The sequence below is a fragment of the Hirundo rustica genome, chromosome 1 (assembly GCF_015227805.2).
Source record: "Hirundo rustica isolate bHirRus1 chromosome 1, bHirRus1.pri.v3, whole genome shotgun sequence".
In the NCBI taxonomy this organism is placed as follows: Eukaryota; Metazoa; Chordata; class Aves; order Passeriformes; family Hirundinidae; genus Hirundo; species Hirundo rustica.
Window position 1 is genome coordinate 88,101,154 of NC_053450.1, and position 18,974 is coordinate 88,120,127.

Consider the following 18,974-nt stretch of genomic DNA (forward strand, 5'->3'; position numbering starts at 1 on the left):
TTCATGAAGCCCTGAGCAGGTGTGGGATTGAATATAGACTTAAGTTTGGCTTAAGGACAGAAAATTACATAAGGATTGGTCTGGGGGAGGGAGGAAACCTCTTTGTATTATATAGAGAAGACCTTGCTTAATTTTGGTTTGGGTTTGTTGGTTTCTTTTATTTTGGTTAGATTTCGGTGTTTGTTTGTTTGAGAGACAAAGAAAAAAAGTTTTATTGCTAACTTGTTAACGAGGGAAACTTCGAGGAACAGATCCGAGTTTCTACACTTTGCCGCCAGATGTCCGTCATGAGCAGGGAAAGGCCGGTGAATTGCGCGACGCCCAAAAACCTGGATTCGCAGCGTTTCTGAAGATCTGACAGCGAAAACTCGAGTGAAATTAGGTGTTTCCATAGAGTTTTGCACAGTAGGTATGCTGCGAAGGCTTCTTGGCAGCGAAAAATCAAAAATCCTGCCGATAGCTCTAAAATAGATGTTTAACTCTTAAAACGTGTGTGTCTCAGCCCGCAGCTGCTGTAGAATACAGAACCTTTGCACTCCTCCAGAGAATTAGGTACACAGCTCTCATCCAAAGTTCTAAAATCCTTTTGGGAAGCTTGCCCTTTCAGATGGCAGGAATATCTGAAAGCAGTCACTGCATGTGACCTCTCTGGAAGGAGACCGAGTCCTTTTCAGCCCCGTGGAGTTGCTGAGTGACACTGTAACTTTCATAGGTCAGATAGCATTAACTGAGCCCCACAGTAAAGCTTCACATCCACAAGCAAGCGGCATTTTCCAGGCGTAAAGTAGCGTACCACTCTGGAAAGCACTTCTGGAAAAGAAGTGGAACTCTTTAAAATTAACAAGGTGCAATGACTTCTTAAAGAGGGCATTAGCTTCCCACCTACACGAAGGAGTTTACCTCCAGATAAGGTAACTTAAGAGGGAAGTACTGGAAGCTTTGCTGTGTGTCCCTGTCCTCAGACTTCTTTAAACTCAGATGCCCAAATGCTTCCAACAGTTATAACAGCTGCTGTTTATTGCAGTAACCCCTATTTCAGATTAAAAACGTAAAGGTGATGTCAGAGGAGAATCAGAGCAGCACAAACACCCAAGAGCTGCTCCGGAGTTTGACACAGTCTGTTGCTAAACGTGCACCATCTCTTCCTGTCTTCGGGAGAAGCAAGGGACACTTCGGATGGATGGGTTCATTCTTCAGCAATAACCGTGTAATGGGACACTTCCCTCTCTCATTATCAAAACAGGAAGCTGAGGCTACAAAGCTCTTCTGGACACAGCGACAGGAGCTACACCCAAACAAGCTCAGAGATCGGGAAATGGGAAGCGGCTGCTCTCCTCCCCCACAACCTGCGGGATAAGTACCCGCCTAGGAAATATCCCTCCCTCACCTAAGGGCTCCCGCACTTCCTCCCAGCTTCCAGACGCCCTTCCTAAAGGGCTGCAAGATGTCCTGCAGCCCTCTCAGCTCACCAAAGGGGACAGCTTGTGCTCCTGGCTCTACTCCTGGGAACCTGGGTTTTCCCAGCAGGATCCCACACTGCCTTACAGAAGGAAAGGTGCGTTGCTCACCTCCTCTCTGGGAGTGAGCCCTACTCTCCTCATCTAATAAAAGCAGCCCCACTGCTCTATGTTGAGAAAAGTGAATAAATGAACCAGGAGTACAAAAATTTTCCTGGACATTGCCTTCTTGAATCCTTCTGGGAAACACAGACTTCTTTCATGAAGGTAGTGTGATCCCCTACAGCAAAAGGAGCAGGGGTCACATGCATTCCCATTTTCAAATTTTGAATGGCTTCGCAATCTGGGGAAGAAAAAAAGAAGAAGAAAAAAAAAGACAGTTGCAAAAGCAACTTGCATGCTCTTCCCTCCCACCCCCATGACTGCTATGCTCAAATCTCCTTATAGATGCCTTTTTTCCTATCAAAACAAGTTTTAAAATATCCAGCATTAGTGTTCCTTGACTGGTGCAATGCAACCACACATCTGTAACCTTGCTTTCAGAGACGTGAAGGCTCTGTGTAACCTCCACTTCTGAAAATACCATATTCTGTCCTGAATATTCTCAGCTGTATCACTGGGAAGCTGAATATGAGCTTATTGCCAGATTCTGATTCTAATAAAGTTAATGGAAATGTTGCCAGTGACTTCAAATGGTCCAGATATTATTCTCGGGCCAACTCCCATGAAATTATCCCAGTTCAAACCTAGAGCAATTACACTGATTTCAGTGAGACTAGACAGGCTTTACTCATCCGATCCGAGGAAGATCCATGAAGTCAGAGATCAGGGTATGAAAGAGCTGCCTCTCGCTCACGCAAACAGCTGTTATTGGAGCTTTGGATGGTGTCTGGGTCTGGGGCTTCCCCTCCCGCCCCCTCTTTTGATGAAAGTGATGCAATCAGAGCTGTAGTATTACTGTAGGAAGGGTCGTGCTCTTTTCTGGCAGTGTAGCCCTCTCCACAGGGTGCAGAGCGGCACTCCACCGGTCAGGGCTGGCGGGGGGTACCTGGGTACCGCCAGCCGTGTACCACAGCTCCCTGTCCTGTTCTGCAAGACACTTCAGAAACAAAACCCGCGTAGTATGCCGTAACCCGCTAAAATGAACCGCAACGCTTATTCAGATTTAGAAAACTCCACCTATTTTCCGGACAAATAGCCAACACCCGCTGGGGGCAGGAGGGGTGGCCGAAACCCTTCCTTTAACAAGAAACAAGCCGGCAGAGTCCGGCGGCAGAGGCGGCCGGAGCCGCATCTTGGCGGAGCGCCTCTTCCAGCTCAGCGAGACCGTGCCATCCGACGGGGCCGGCTCTTCCCAACCTGCCCCGTGCCCCCGCCCCGCCCGTCCGCCCCGCGGGGCCGCGCTACCTGCGCCCGCTCCCCGCCCCGGAGGAGCGGCCGCCCGCCCCGCCGAGAGGCGGGCGCGCCGCTGATTTGCCTTCGCTGTCAGCAGCCGCGCTCCGGACAGCCCGCGGGGACCGGGGCTGCGGCCGCAGGAGCCGCTCGCTCGCTCGCTGGCGGCGAGAAAAGTTCCCCGCTCTTCACCCTGCTCCTTCTGCCCCCGTACGCAGCCCCCGCGGGCCCGGCGCGGATCCCCGGGCAGGGGCATGGCGAACTGAGCGGCCGGAGCGGGCCGGGGGGCGGCCCCGCCGCACCTGAGCGGCGGCGGGCGCGGGGGGCTCCGCGGCGCGGTGCCCCGCGGGCGGCCATGCGCGGCGGGGGCCGGCGCTGAGCCCCCCCGGCCTGGCCGCCCCCCGCCGGCCCGGGCCGAACCCGCCGCGGGGGGGGCGGCGCTGGAGGGCGGCGGGCGGCCCCCGGGGACAGCGGGGAGCGGGGACGTCGCCCGCCCGCGCCCGGCCGAGCGCCATGCCGCGCCGGCTGGCCTGGCTGTGCTGCTGCTGGGCGCTGCTGAGCGGCGCCTGCCGCCCCGCCGAGCCCGCGCTGCCCGCCGAGGGCGGGGAGCCGCCGCCGCCCGCCGCCGCCGCCGCCGCCTCGGGCTTCCTCTACCGGCGGCTGAAGTCGCACGAGAAGCGGGAGATGCAGCGGGAGATCCTCTCGGTGCTGGGGCTGCCCCACCGCCCCCGGCCGCTGCCGCGGGAGCCGCCCGCCCCGCCGCCGGGACGGCTGACGGCGGCGCCGCGCTTCATGCTGGACCTCTACCGCTCCCTGGCCGAGGGCGCCGAGGGCAGCGCGGGCGCGGAGCGCGGAGACCGCCCGCCCACCCCTGCCCCGCCGCTGCCCAGCCCGCAGGACAGCGCCTTCCTCAACGACGCCGACATGGTCATGAGCTTCGTCAACCTGGGTGAGTGAGTGAGTGAGGGAAGGAGGGAGCGAGCGCCGGGCTGCGCGGAGGCCGCCGGCCGCTCGCCCGTCCGCCCGTCCCGCGGACACCCCCGGCCCGGGCAGCGGGGACGGGCGGCCGCTCCCCGGTGGGGCGCGACGCGGTCGGGGCTTTGCCGGCCGGGACCCGCCTTTGGACTGCGCGGGTTTCGGCCAGGAGGGTAGCTCACTTCGGGGAAACGGCAAAAAAAAAAGCATTGTACCCCAGCGTGCAAAACCTTGATGGGGGGAGTGAGGGGAAGGAAGAAAAAAAGAATAGTTTTTTTTTTTTTTTTTTCTTTTTTTTTAATAGTCCTTGTTCTGATGTTAGTTGTCGGAGCCTGTAGTTCGGAATTAAATGCACGCTCCTCTGCTTCTTGGGCGGCAGAGCTGGGGTCATGCCGGAGTACAGGTTGCATTCACTCAATGCAAGATCCAACAGTGCAGAGATGCCTTTCTGTCTTAAGCAAAGTACAGCCACGCTACTTCACGACGTCCTCGCCCTCTGCTCTTAAAATTTGTTTGTTTGTTTTTAAGGGACCAGAACTAGTGAGGTAGTGAATATGTGACTCTGTGTAGGTTATTCTGGTGATTGAGCACGGGAACATGATAAAAATCTGTACTCTGTGGAAATCTTGAATTAAGTTCTGTTAGACGTCAAACTGCTCTTCAAATGAATCATCCTGTCAGTGACATGAAGGGCTCTGAGGTGGGCATTGCAGTGGGAAAATCATTAAGCTTTTTTACTTGAAGGAGCTCTTAGTACTATGCAATTGTAAAGGAAACAGTGTAATTAGATTCTGCCTAATGTGGATAATGAAAATATTTCAGTTGGCAAATTACAGTTCCTTTTTTTTAGGGAATTCCTGTGAAGCTCAAGTATCTTAGCTGATCAGCTGAAAACATTGGCTTTTTACTTGTGCTGCCAAAGCTGTGTGCCAGAACTACAACAGCTTGTTTTATTTAAAAAAACCCAAAAAATCCCAAGCCCAATTTGTTGCGTGTTTACTCATTTAGAGCAGGGATATGTCACTGCAGCAGGAAATTTCTTGGAGCTCTCAGTGCTGGTACAGGTGTTCAATAGCTTTGTACCATGCTGTGTGCATCTAGAACAAGAGCTGATTAATTTTCGTACCTGGTGGAAATCATGTAGTAGCTCAGAAGAGTTGCAAATAGCAGTTAAAGGATTTGTCTACACTGAAACTGAGGCGACCACAACTCGTATGGGTAGAGCTGAGCTGCCTTAGGTGCTCTGACCTTCCAGGAGCATGGGGTCCTGTTGCCTCCTCGAACTGCAGGTGTGTACCTGTCAGGTCTCAGCTGCCTTGTTTAAAGTCAGCTCAGGCACGCTTGGATTGTGCTATCATTTCAGAGCTCGGATGCATTTGATTGAGATATCCCGAAACTGTCCATCAATGAAACCAGCCTGGTCTGTGGTCTCAGCTGAGAAGCTGAGATCTGGGGAATACTGTACCAGTTTCAAGTCCAAAAGGGCACCTGCCTCTGTTTTTCTTCCCTCCCAGCCTTCCCAACCTCTCTGTCCTTTGAATACCCAGAGCTGCTGCTGCTGTCTCTGTTCTTTGGCTTGGGGACTTTCAGGACCTGTACTTGGAGCTGTGAATTTAAGAAGAGTGGTGCTGGCTGTAGCTGTCTGTAAGCGACCCCCGTGGCACATTTTACTTGAGGGATGTGAAACAAGGTGCCTGCAAGGGGCTAGGCAGCTCCCAAAAGAGCTGATTTCAGGGATAAGTGTGAGCATGTGGTGGTTTAGAAGGTAATTAGCTGTTTATGAAGCACCAGAGAGTATTATTAGATGGCAGACCTGAAAGTGTGTTTTGAAAATAACCCCTTCCACTCATATGATTCAAATCAGTTCTGATAATTTGAATCTAGACACTTACATAACAATGAGGGAAATTATTCATGTAATGTAATAAAATGGTGCAATTGAAATGCTAGTTATGCATATCAGGAAGCATGAATCAACTGTAGAAATTTCTCATCAACTTCCAAATCCCGGGTCATAAATCATAATGTCATTTAATGTGATTATTTGTTACCAGAGTGTTGACAAATCGATGGGCTGGGGCTGAGCAGCTGTTAGGCTGTTTTCTGTGGCTTCCCTGACATACCAGGGATTTTTTTGGGTCTTTCACCTGTTTATTGACATTTATGTTTCCATTTAATGGTAATTCAGGTCAGAAAACTAGAGGAAGCCTAAGTTTATATTCCAATACAGAAACCAAAGGTTTGATGGGAGAAAGCCAGCTTGTGATCTGTCAAAGTAGCTTATTAGATTAAGTCAGAAATGCAGCAAAAGATGGTGGGATCACAGCAGAAAGGAAAGAATTCTTGATTTCAAGCACGCTGACTGTTCCAATGAAGTACGTCAAACAACACTGAAAACTCACAGCTGGAGTCTGCTTATAAGTGGACACTGCCAGAATTATTTTAGTTGGGGCTTTCTGCATGTGTCCATACATACAGTTACCTCTGTCCAGTTAAAACTGACTTCAGAAGAACTTTGTGTTCAACCTTAAAGATTTTCCTTCCCATTATTGAAGGGGCAACTACCAAAGAGATGTGAGGGGCTCCTGCTGTTCTCTCAGGGTGAGGAGTGTATGGTATCACCTGGGGTTGCAGGTGTGTGTGACTGTGTGGGTGTCAAGTCAGTGTGGGTGACCTGCTTTCAGGTGCTGATGCTTCTTCTGCTGCAGCTCAGACCTAGACAAAAGTTTGATGGATGTCATGAAAGTTTGTAGGTGTTGGTGTTCTTTTAAAAGTATGTTTAATTTTTCCAGCCCCGTAGCCCAAAAAGAGTCACTAGCTTGTAGTCACCGCTGGTTCTAAACATGCAGGGCTCCTGTCCTTCCTCACCAACCTACCTTCTTCAGTCTGGGGACACAGCAGATGTATTTTCTGTCTGGGACAGGCTATGTTTCCATGTGTGCTCAGGAATGAATCCTCTTTGCAGAGGTCTTGCAAAGCTGAGGGACTTTGGTGAGGCCTCAGATTATTCAGGCAGTGCAGGCTTGTACCAGTCTCAAAGGTGATTGTGTTCTTGGAGATGGTTTCTATTTTTATTTATTTGTTTGTTTATTTATTTATTTATTTATTTTAAGTGAAAAAGGAAAGTCACAGAGGTTTGGAGGTTCCTCAGACATGGGGAGTTGCTGTCTCAAGGGAGGACAAGAAATATTAGTCTTTGAAATGGAGAGTCTGGGATTTATCTTGCCTGCCCGGTGATGTCTGTATTGTAGTATGGGCTTGTAAGGTGTGGGCAATGATTCCCAGAAAGGCTGATTATAGGGGAGCTTGGTGTGTTTGGGGTTTCCAGGAGATGCTTAGCACGTAGTTTTTTAAAACACCTGGAGAGCAGTATCAGGGAGGAGAAATAATTTTTTTGTTCCCATTACAAGCAAAACCACATGAGATATAAACCAGTTCAGATAATTTAGATAATAAATTTAATCTATCAGGTTGAATACCAAAAAATAATTTGACAGAAAACATAACCTGTCCTTGGTAAATCTGGTCCCCTTTTTTGGGAAGATGATCTTAGAAGTGTCTATTTGGGGTGTTTTCATTAGGATGAGACATCCGACAAGTGCCTGTTTCTTTTCATTTCCCACATAGGAAGTCTGGATAGCTAGCACAGATGGAAACATCTGCATGGATTCACAGATGAAGCAGGGTACCAAACTTCTGTGCTGTGGAAATGGCTGTACAGCAGGGTTGTGGGGCTGGGGCAGGGGAGTGCATTGTGGACCAGCAGGCGTCTTTGCAAAACTGTTCAGCTCTTCTTGTAGAACAGCCTTGATATAAATGTGTGGTGTGTCTTGACACAGTACTGTTGGGAGAATAACATCTATTGATGTTTCCAAAAAGGAAAATATACCTTCCTCATGGCATGAGGTAAGGTTATCTCCTCTTGGCAGAACAGCCCAGGGTTGGTATGGGGATCCCTCTTGAGGCAGTGATGCTGGATTGACAACTTGACCCCAAAGCTCTCAGGCACATCAGTGCTGATGTGAAGGGGATCTGCACTCCATCCTCTGTTTCATCCTCTGTTTCACCAGCTGGTGTCTTCAGAGTAGTGCATGCTGTGTGAAGCAGCGGAAAACAAGACTCTCAAAGACTTTAGAAGCTTTAGCTGCATCCAGAATTATCTGAGTATCATGAAAGGTTCTGTGAAACAATCCTGTGTCAGAACACGGTCTTCACCCATGTCTTCCTATCACGGCATCCACATTGAGAGGAAAAAACAGCCGTGCGCTTCCTACAATCAAACCCAAGGAATTCAGTGGCAGTCTGAGTTTCTGCCGTGACCCAAATCTGGGGCTGTTGAAAGCCGTGCAGGAAAAGTCCAAACCCATCGAACCCCCCAGAGATAAGGATCACAAAAAGTGTGCTTTGGGGTGTGGTACCTGGTTATTCAGAGTTGTGGCTTTTTGTAGCAATGAAAATATTCATTGCTACAAATGTTAGTATCTAACAGCACTGATTCACTGTATCTCTACTTTTGGAGAGAGGGTTTTCCTTTTTATCATATATTTTTCCCACAGGTCCCTTGGGAGGGCTTCATGCAAAAGGTTGAGGGGAAGCTTACCTTTTGCAGTCAGCCCTGAAGCTTCAACACTATTTGAGTTGAAGTTGTGGTGAAAAGCCTCCTCTATTTTTGAGTCCCCAAATTCCAGGCAATCCCCATCCTCCCTGCAAGACTTCAAGTGTCTGCTGGGGCAAGGGTGCTCCCTTTCAGTGCAAGGAAGTTGCTTGGAGGTAAATGTACTTGTTGTACAAATACTCTCTCTCTCTCCCCTTGCCTATAAAGCAGCACCTTATGGATGTGATGTCTTACAAACAGGCTTTTCATCTCTTTGGCAGTGGTCACCTACCAGATTTCCTTCTAGGAATGATCTTGCACAAATCCATAGCACTTTAGGTGCAAGCAGTATGCCTTTGTTCTGCACAGCTTTTCACAGGAGGGAAGCAGTGCTCCAATATCCTTACACGTGTTTCTAAAGCAGTTGAAATTTTACATCTGAAGGATTTGATCAGGCCCACCTGCCTTTTTCCCAGTACTGTGCTTGCTGTTGGGAGATACAAAATTAGGCAACCAAGATGTATCAGGGATGTTGCGTGATTGTATTGATGGGACCGTACCATTCATACTGTCATCCCATCTGTTTATACTCTTGGCCACGTGTTGTAAAGGTCAAGACATCTACTCAGAGGGAATAACTGGAGTGTGTGATGCTGCAGATCTGGCTGTGCTGCCAGCTGGCTGTGTACAGCCTCACTTGCTTGGCATGTGAGCAGTGTCCTCCACGTGTGTCCAGAGCAGGCCAATATTAGAAATCATGAAGCTGATGATGGGAATGAGTTTACTGACCTCTGCCAAGCCTTGTACAGTGTGCTTTGATGCCAAGACAGATTCCCAAGTGCCGAAGAGCAGCCTTATATTTGCTGTTCAACTGATGCAGCTCGAGATCCTCATTTATGCAATCTCCTTGAAGTAGCTGCTGATTGTGAAGCTAGCGTGAAACTGCCTGCCAACATGGTTAAGGAAAGGGCAAATGGTCTCTTAGAAGTCCTCAGCTCCTCTAGACTAGGAGTTTGAGGGACAGTAGTCATCCTTCTCCCTTTGGCTAGGAGCCCTGGAAGATGTGTGGCTCCTGGAAATGCTGCTCTTCACAACCTGTACTGTTGAACTAAGTGGAGGGTCATGTTCATGTAAGCAATTTATCCAAGCCTAACTGTCATCTGGTCTAAGCTACTGGAACCAGACAGTGTGACATTAGTAGGATTATTCTCTGTCTTGTGAAAGCTTTTCAGAGCTTGAAAATTTACAGTCTTAGACTTCAACATTTCACACAATTTTTTCTTCCAGCAACAACAATAACAACAGCGATTTACTGTAATTGTAAAAGCTAGTATTGCCAAACCAGTCTTGATTACTTCAAGCCATTTTTTTTAATCTTTAAATAAATGAAAATTTGCATTTTGAATTAGAAACCCAGGTGTGGGGATGGGTTGGTTTTATATATATATATATAGTAAAAATAAAAACAGAACTTCCTAGTTCTTTCCCTCAGAAAAAAATTGGAGCTAAACCACTTCTTATAAAAAGGTTTTCTTTCGGCAATTTTCTTCCAGCTCAACATGGCTCTAGCAGAAAATCACTTGGGCAGCTGTCATGGATGTCTTGTGCTGAACTCCTGCTGGGACTTTTTGCTGCAGGCTTGTACCTCTGCCAGGGAGCTGTGGGTCCTTGCTGGGTCCAGCTCGGTGCATTGGAGTGGTTACACTCTCTCTTGTAGTTTTAAATATAAACTTCTAAGTGGTGTTTGTGATTTAGGAGGAAGGAAGGTGGTGTTTAGACTTTCCATGCCATGGAGTCACGATTCTTTTTAGGTCATCTTGCCTCATTGCTAACTTGTTGGGGGTTAGAGGAAGGTATGATTTACTTGGGACGTAAACAGTCCCATTGTGTGTTTCTGCTGCATCCCAGCAGATGCACAGCGATGTTGTAAAGTTCAGCCCACCTACTGATCATTTATCATTGCCATTTGAACATTTGTATAGCAGTGTGAAGCAAAGAACAAGCCCTATTGACTAAATGGACAAATGGCTCATGGGTGAAATATTCATTTGTTACAGTAGGTATCAGAGCTCAGAGCCTGGGAGATGGAATTTAAGGATTGGAAAGCTGTCTTCTGCCCACCTGATTCTTGGAGCCTGCTGTTGGGTCACACCTAGATTCTCTGGGGCAACAGTTCTAAACTCAAAGGGGTTCTGATGGGGTAAGAGTTTTAAACTCAGAGGGGGTAGGTTTAGATTGGATAGAAGGCAGAATTTTTTTGAACAGAAGTAGTGAGACACTGAAACAGGTTCCCCAGAGGAGCTGTGGATGATGCCCCATCCTTGGAGTGATTCAATGTCAGGTTGGATGGGGCTTTGAGCAATCTGTTTTACTGAACAACGTTCCTGCCTGTGGCAGGGATTGATCTGGATGATTTTGAAGATCCATTCCAGCCCAAACTTCCTGAAATTCTAGGTGGGAATTGAGAGGTCACTCAGGACTGGGATTCTGTAGCCATGATATGCTGGGGGTGAGGAGACACGCCTGAAAAGCGTTCAGTGAGTTGTTTCTTCCCACCTTTTTTCAGTCGTGGCTGGCAGAGGAGGAGGAGTGGTGCCTTCTGCAGAGCTGCAGCGCTGGCAGCAGCACACCAAGTAGCCTGGTGCTTTCCACCCAGAGCAGGCTCCCACTTTGGGAGGGGCTTTGGGAAGGGCCATAGGGCTGCAGGGCTGGTGCAGGAGAAAAAAAGCTTAATTAAAGAATCTGAGTCCCTGTGGGATTGCAGGGGTGTTTAGTACCTTGTAATGGACTTTGATTCCTAAGGCCTGCTGTGGATCGAGGCTGGCATTTCCTGAACTTCCAGTTACTTAAGAAACAGTCTTGTAGTGTTGGGTAGAGTTTTGGAATGGATTTTTTCTGTTTGTTTGGGCTTTGGGTTGGTTGGATTTTTTGGTGATGTAATGAGATTATTTTTTGTTGTTGTTAGGGGCACAAAGATTTTGACAGCACCGCTTTCAGCTCTTTTTATTTTACGTAGCAGTGTTCATCATAACACAATGACAGAATTGAATCAGTGGTAGCAACAGTGGGAACTTTTGGCAAAAAAGGATAATGTAGACAGAGCCGAAGTGTTCTGCTAACTAAAACAGTAGCTGTATTTTTCAGAGAGCTAGACATGACTGTTTTGATCCAATGTGGTGTTAATCACAAGAATACATAACTGCTTTCCTGTGAACTTTCCCCTTAAAAATATCCAATGATATCACCTGATGTTTTGCACGAATGCTCACTATAACTAGAATTCAGAACAGCTGGCTCCATATAAACTTGGAACATTCGTAGGTCAAATATTGGAGTGTAAATAAAAACATTTTGAAAATGAAAACAGAAGCACAGTATTGGAAATATACTGAATGTGCAGATGTACTTCATGGCTTGAATAGCTTTACAAATTAATCAAGACAGTCTTAACACTTGTTCTGAAGTCAAATTTCCTGATAGTAAATGAGAGAGTGTTTTCAAACAGTATTCCAAAGATGTGCTATTCCATGTAAGTTAATGGTTGTTTGCAATGTGAGAAATGCATGAATTGGCTATTTGAAGTGCTCTTTTAATGAATATATATTTTTTCAACCCAAAATCTTGTCAAATGGAGATCTGCAGCTTCTTTTACTGAGTGCAGGCTGTAAAATGTGCCATGTTTAAAGCATGCACAGGGATGTTTATGTTGAAGTGTACTGCTGCAGGTTTATTATCTTGTCGCTCACCGCATCGCGTTCGTGTGGCATGTATGGTCAAGGTATTAGACACTCTGTTTGTACAAGGGCTAAAGGGTGACATAATGTCTATTGAAGCTCAAGTGCTAAGCTCCACACCAGGCAACAAAGAGCACTTAAAAAACGAGAACCGATTAGAGCTCATGAGCAGGGTCTGATAATCACACATGTAAGCTAAGAGGAGCTGGTGGGAGGAAAGGGTCGGTAGCTATGGTGTGAAACAGATGTGCCTTCTTGCATTCTTGTCTCTCCTGGGCTTTCCAGACCACTTGAGAGAGAAATCTGGAAGAGTAAAGCTCTTAGCAGTCAATTCCAGTCTTTTTATACGGAATAAAATTATCCAAATAAGTTGGAAAATAAGGTTTAACTGTAACTAATGTGTACAAGATGCAAAAGACTTGTCTGCCTCTGCCTCTGTAAGCTCTGTCATAATACAAAGTTGTTTGAACATTAACACTTGCTGCAGCCTGACTTCCATATTTTTCAAACTGCTTTAAAATATCTGGACAAAGGTTCTGTATCTGGGATTAAAGAAGTGGTCAGCTTTAATTCCTCATGGCACAGAGGTGCAAGTTCCCTCTGCTCAAATTCAGATGATCAGAGGCAGAGGCAGCAGTCTTTAGTCACCAGATGCTCTGCAGTTATAAAGGAGAAGGCATTTCCTATGTCACTCACCATGGGCTTCCCGTTCACATTTCTTCACTGTTTTTGGCCACACTGGTGGTGTGGTGCAAGAAGAGGCCTTACACACTTTTAATGTACCTGAATCTTCATAACAAAGCCAAACCTGGTTCTTCAAAACATTTGTGTGCAAGCAGGGAGAGGCTTCTGTGCAAGCCTTGACGTGAGTGCACAATTTTGATGCAAAATAGTAGGAGGGTAGTTCTAAAATTTAAGCCTGGTTTGAAATTAATCTTTTAATATCTACACAAAGATTTGATCCACAAGTACAGGATCCAGGTGCTCAATTTAAATGATGAAGGTTGGCAAAGAAACCCTTCCTTTTAGAAAAGGCCTCTCTTGCCCACAAGCCTTCATCCTGAGACAGCATTTCAAGCATGCAGACCTTTTTGCTTAATTATTGTAACATCAAACATCTTTGACATGAAAGGGACCAAGCAGTGGCTATGCAAGATAATGACTTGTTTATAAAAATAATTTAAACAGCATATGAAAAGGATAAACATGCATGTCCTGCCAAAATTCACTGTATGTTCTGCAGGCTTTGGTGATTGTGAATCTCTTGGCTTACTCTTTCAAAAAAAAATTTTTTATTATTTTTTTAAACCCACAAAGAAAAAAAGGCAGAGGGGAATGGGAGTGAAGAGAAATGAAAGGAGAAAAAAAAAAAAAAAAAAAAAGGGTTTTCATATTTAAGGCAGTTCCAGCTTATTATGCTATGGAAGATAGCTGGAGAGAAAATACATTTGTTCATTTGTTTAAAGTACTACAATAGATTTTCTCTTTGAGATGTCTGTGTCTTGTCTCTTGCATGTGATAGTTTTTACACTTTAATGATTGTAGCAGCTGTCCTGTCCAAAAATATTCCATTCTGCAGGATATGTAATGCTTGTTACTTGCTAGACAGTATCAAGATCTACTCTGTCTCTTATTCAGAATCTCAAAACACTTCATAAGCATTGAAGTCTCACAGTGTGCTCTGACAAATATAAATCACTCTTATACTGATTTTTCTAAATAACTAAGCTTAGGCTCAGCAGTTATGACTGGACCAGGGCTGTGATCCTGTGATTCCCTGAAATTCTTTCTACTGGTCCTGCAATCCCGCCATGAGCCTATGTGCTGTTTTACTGACCTGGACATGGCTCTTCAGACATACTTGCCAACAGCTGAACACAGGAAAGATGAAAGAGGTCACAGGCTAGCACAAGTTTCACTTGAAACAATAGGAGAGCCTAATAAAGGTTTGGTTGACTTTTGGTATGCCTATGCTGCGGGGAAGCTAACAGTAGATGTTCTTCCGAGTTAACCAACAGTTCTGCTGAGAAACTCCCCATAAAAATGCAGTGTAACAGCTGAAGTTGGTATAATAACTCCTTTATGTTTCAGAAGCTATTGGGATTGGGTCTGCCTGATACTTTTGCTATCTCTAGTCTCAGTAAAAACAGTTTTATGGGGTCCCAAAGCGGTCTGTTTCTTCTGGCAGCCAGAGAGCTGGCAGCTCCGATGCACTGAGGCTTGAAGAGATAGTTCATTAATTCATGGCACTTTCCAGAATAAACATGGCAAACCTCCTCTGAAATAACAGACGGTAAATCCTCCTTGTCACTCAAGACTGCGCGTTTGTCTTCAGAAGGGGGCTGTGAAAGAAGCTGTCCGTCTCCTAATGAATGAAAAAATAGAAGAAGAATTGTGTGTTATGTCATACTTCATACGGTGAAGCTTCGGGGTGGAATAATAACAGAGCTTGCCTCCAATCTTAGCCCTGTTAATTGTAGACCAAAACCAAGCAATTCCCTCTGGGCAGGCTATCAGATGGCATAAACTACCATAACCCTTTGCCTGGTGGGAATGACAGTGCTTTTTGCTCCTTCTTTGACTCTTTTTGGGAAGGTTGGTGTCAACATCTCTCAGCTTCAGGTCCTCAGGGATAGGACTTCTGGTCTCCCTGTGCTGGGAGACTTGTGAAGGTTACTGCAAGCCGGGGCTGCTAGGAGTGCACAGATGTTTTGTGCAGCTTGTTATTTTCTATGTTGGAGGTTATGAGTCAGATTACTGTTACCAAAATGTTTATGTGAAATCATTTCTGAGTCATATATTTGCATCATATACAACCTGTCTGACAATCAAAACATTCAGCACTCGGCTAATGATTATACTAAGTTTTCCAACACTCTGCTCCAACATAACATAATTACATGGCAGAGTGCAATATATTATTTTGGCAGGGTTCTTCATGCATCTTGTTATGTCAGAATATCATCGTTGCTATTATTTTAAATTATCAGGGTTTGTTGCATGAAACAAAGCTAAAAATAGTGAGAGGCAGCTCCTCAGAAACAAAACACCCTGCAAATGTTCCTGGCCTTTTTCAGTCCCCCCAAAAAACATATTTCAAGAAGTTGCATGGTACTTTTAAGTTTATTCTCTCCAGAGAGGTGCTTGATCAGGGCTTATTGGTTTAATTGACAGATTAGTTGTGGATATTTGCCTGAAGAAATCATTTGGTGTCTGTGGGACTGCTCGGTAGTTTCTCTAAGAAAAAAACTGCTTGGTAGTTTCTCTAAAAACTTGGGAGTTTCTCATTTTTTAAGAGAGAACCAGAGTATTTTTAGTAACATAAAGTGTCCAAACTACAACTTAATACACTTTATATTTGTCTCTTGCATGAGTTCTAACATAAATAGGAATTGCTTACAAATGTATTCTAAATAACTAGCGCAAGCATTTAAAATTACACTCAGCTTCTGGTGTGTGAGAACTCAGCAGGAGTGTTTGCCGCTATGTTCCAGTGAATTCAGTAAATCCTCTTTATCAGTTTATTCTAGAGCAAAATGGGGAAAATGGAAGCATGCCCCAGCTCTGTGCTAAGGTAATGGTCAAGGAGATAAAAAGTGCATAGGGGCAAAGGGCTGCTCTTTTGTTTGTTTTGAAATATGTGTCCATGAAAAAGCACATGAATGTTGAAATGAAAAATTATGTTAGGGCTGACTTTGGTTTCCAGTCTTTTGGAATTGACTTTGGGAGCTTGATTATAAGTGTGAAGGGCACAGGCAAGTCCATTTAAATATAAAATATCATTGCATTTCATTGCTCTTACTGAGCTGGTAGAGTGCAAAGTGCAGGATGGATTGTGATGACATTCTTTATGTTCCTAGTAAAAAAGTGTGGACAATACAGTAGTGGACTTTCCTGGCTACAATTGACTGGGCTGTGCTTAGTAATTAGGGAGCCCGAATTTGGAGCAATAAAAGTATCCCTGTGCAGTATTAGTGAGCACCATCTTTGCTTATGCACTCTACTTGGCCAGCGTCAGTGGCAAATTCATAATTGGTCTATGAGGACCAATATATTGTGAAGTGTAGTGGAAAATGCCAAAATAAAATTTCAGTTGGATGGAGTCCATTTGTCCTGTGCTAATTTCTAGCCCTGTAAACAAACACAGCTGCTGAACGTAGAATCAGTGCTCAGAGTGGTTAAAAACAGTGATGCATTGCTAGTGAGATCACAGCAGAAAAAAATATGTAACACATGAGGCTGCAGTAAGGATCAAACCTATCCTCAGCTCAGAATAATTGTTTCAGTTTGTATATTTTAATCTATTTATGGTGCTTAGAATGTAAAGATTACTGTTGATTGTCATACCATTCAGCTGGGACAGTCAGCATATTAAGTATTGATGAGCCCGTTGTCATGAACTTCTGCAAAGAGAGTGAATTGGCAAAGGCTTGATAAATGTATATGTGTGTATTTTATATTTCTCTCTTTTATACCAATATGTCACCCATTTGGTCATCTGGGCTTTGTTGTTATTTGTTTATAAATGTGAAGGATCCATGCAGGTAGGTTTGCCTGTCACTTCATCTTAATTAAAATGTCTTTAGAAGTACTGTAATACTTCTAAAGGAACAAGGAACGTGAGACTTCAAACATTAAAAATCTCAGGGCCAAGCCTGCTAGGTCATTGGCAGAGTAGCAGCACTTACACTGTAATTTGTCTCATGGCTCTGTTATATGTTTTGACATCCCTGAGCTGACTAATTGCTCTGGGGAAAAAAAAGAATCTTGGTTACTGTAGTAGAAAAGATTGTTTCCAACCTCTTCTGTCCATCAAATCCATTATCTAGGGACTGCTGCATGGTCATCCCCAGAGCTAGCAGAGTAGGGCACCCTTGAGCAGCATCAGTTTTAATGTTTTAGGCATTTAATAGCCATCCTGGGGCTTTGGCTTGTGGTAGATGCTTCACTCCATGCTCTTGCGTAGCACGGGTTGGTGCCACCCTCTTCAGAAGCCTCCTGGGGCTTGAGGAATAATTGGGTGTTCATGCTGCTGTGCACTGGACTCGTGCCATCATGGATTTTGTCATGTCTGCAGAGCACGACTGGGGTCCATTGGTGGCCTGGATTCTGGAAACTCTCCTAGCCCCTACCCCAGCTCTACTACAGGCTGGCATGGAGCATTTAAATCTCAAACTGTCAGTCTGGCACGTTCCATAAACACTAAATTGACTCAGAGTGGCTAGGTCTAGTGCTATAAAACATACCGTTCAGGTATTATTGCCAAGGAAAAAAATTACCTGTAAATAGCAGACTTACAGCATAGGGGCTTATTTCTGTGCTTATGCTTTTTACATTTCCATCTTTGCATCAGATTGGCAAGAGGGTAATTTAAATGTCAAAACTATTTTTATGTAAATATATGCATTATTGAATCTCTTACTCATAAGGCAAATAGTACTTAAACCCCACACAAAACAGTTGAAGCTATATATATTTTCTCACTACTGAATTTGGCTTTTAATAACTTGGAGTGAACTGTCCAAAATAAAGTTAGGAATCAAGGGCACTTTATTTTCCAGCTAGCAATATATGTATTCTTGGCTTTGCAGTGTACCAGTCTGAGATGGAAGAAAACCTGGATTTGTACTACAGATCCTCTCAGCAATCAAGGAGAGAGAAACATCATAGTTAAATAAACTCATTATTTTAAAATTAACAGAATTTTCTAAAACTGTACGAAGCTACAGAAAATATGAAGGACTGTTAGGAGACTGTGGAGGCTTTGATATCGAACAGTGATTTTCTAATGTATTTCTCCTGCTGGAGAGTGCAGTGTTGCGCCAGAGTCAGAGGCAGCAGCTACCCAGAGAAAAGATTTCACTGCTGCTATTTGAGGAATAAGGACAGCAAAACTTGCCCTCAGCATGTACAGACAAAACCTCAGCTGAGGTTAGGGATTGTGTACTAGACCTGGGTTGTAGTGGCCTGGAAGGAGATGTTTGCTGTCCTTTGTGGGTTTCATGGTCTGTCATGGATTTTATTGCCCCACTGTCCTCCCGCCTGTGGGAAGTTACTTGAGGTTGGTTCTGGATCCCAAAGATAAAGTGAGAAAATTCGCATCAGGAAGTCATGCAGACAAGAGCTTCTTGCTGAAGGATGCCTGGCCAGTGCTCTGCCACTGTGTCCTGTGGGATCCACCTTGTCGCTGTCTTATTGCTCCCTGCCACATGCTCAGTGTCGGAGCCGCTGTAGCAGAGGTCTCCACTGGTTTTGCCATGCCCTCTGTGCAACAGTTCCCCGAGCGTGTGGGTGTGTTCAGGCTATATGGGATGCAAAGAAGCAAGAGAAGAAAAGAGGAATCCTCAGCAGAATGGTGTATGATCTGCCAGCCCAGATTTCAATTCAAGCTTTCAAGTCAATTATCCAGCAATTCAGATCATCTCTGGCTGGGTATTTGCCTGCCACTGTGTGTGGCATGAAGGGCACACATTGCTACTTCTGCCCTTTCTTGTTGAATAAACCCAAGCTGTACTCAAGGAGAAAAAAAACTATTAGTGTGCATTCTAGGGCAGCTGGGCTGTGAAAGCTGCTTTGGTTATCTGAGGCTAAAGTACATGTGAAGCACAACTGGGGAAGACCCCTGAAAAAAGCAAGCCCTTGGAATGTTGGATACAATCACAAGCAAAATATGGAAGACTCCAGTGTTGTAGTGAATGCAGCAGCTGTTCATGGGCAGGTCATGTCCAGCAAATCACTTGGGCTTGCCATGCATGCCTGATTTCATGGGCATGAAGGAGGGGAGAAACTCTGGAGAAGGAGGAATGAACTGGACCAGAGAGA

At 45.4% G+C, this 18,974-nt stretch overlaps 1 protein-coding gene across 1 annotated transcript in view; it reads left to right on the top strand.

Annotated features, from left to right (window-relative positions):
* The first annotated feature begins 3,362 nt into the window (after positions 1–3,362).
* BMP6 (bone morphogenetic protein 6) overlaps positions 3,363–18,974 on the top strand; it is an 88,164-nt gene continuing 72,552 nt past the window's right edge. Inside the window, exon 1 of the mRNA XM_040065199.2 lies at positions 3,363–3,798. Coding sequence (XP_039921133.1) covers positions 3,363–3,798 — 436 coding nt within the window. The remainder of the gene's footprint in view (positions 3,799–18,974) is intronic.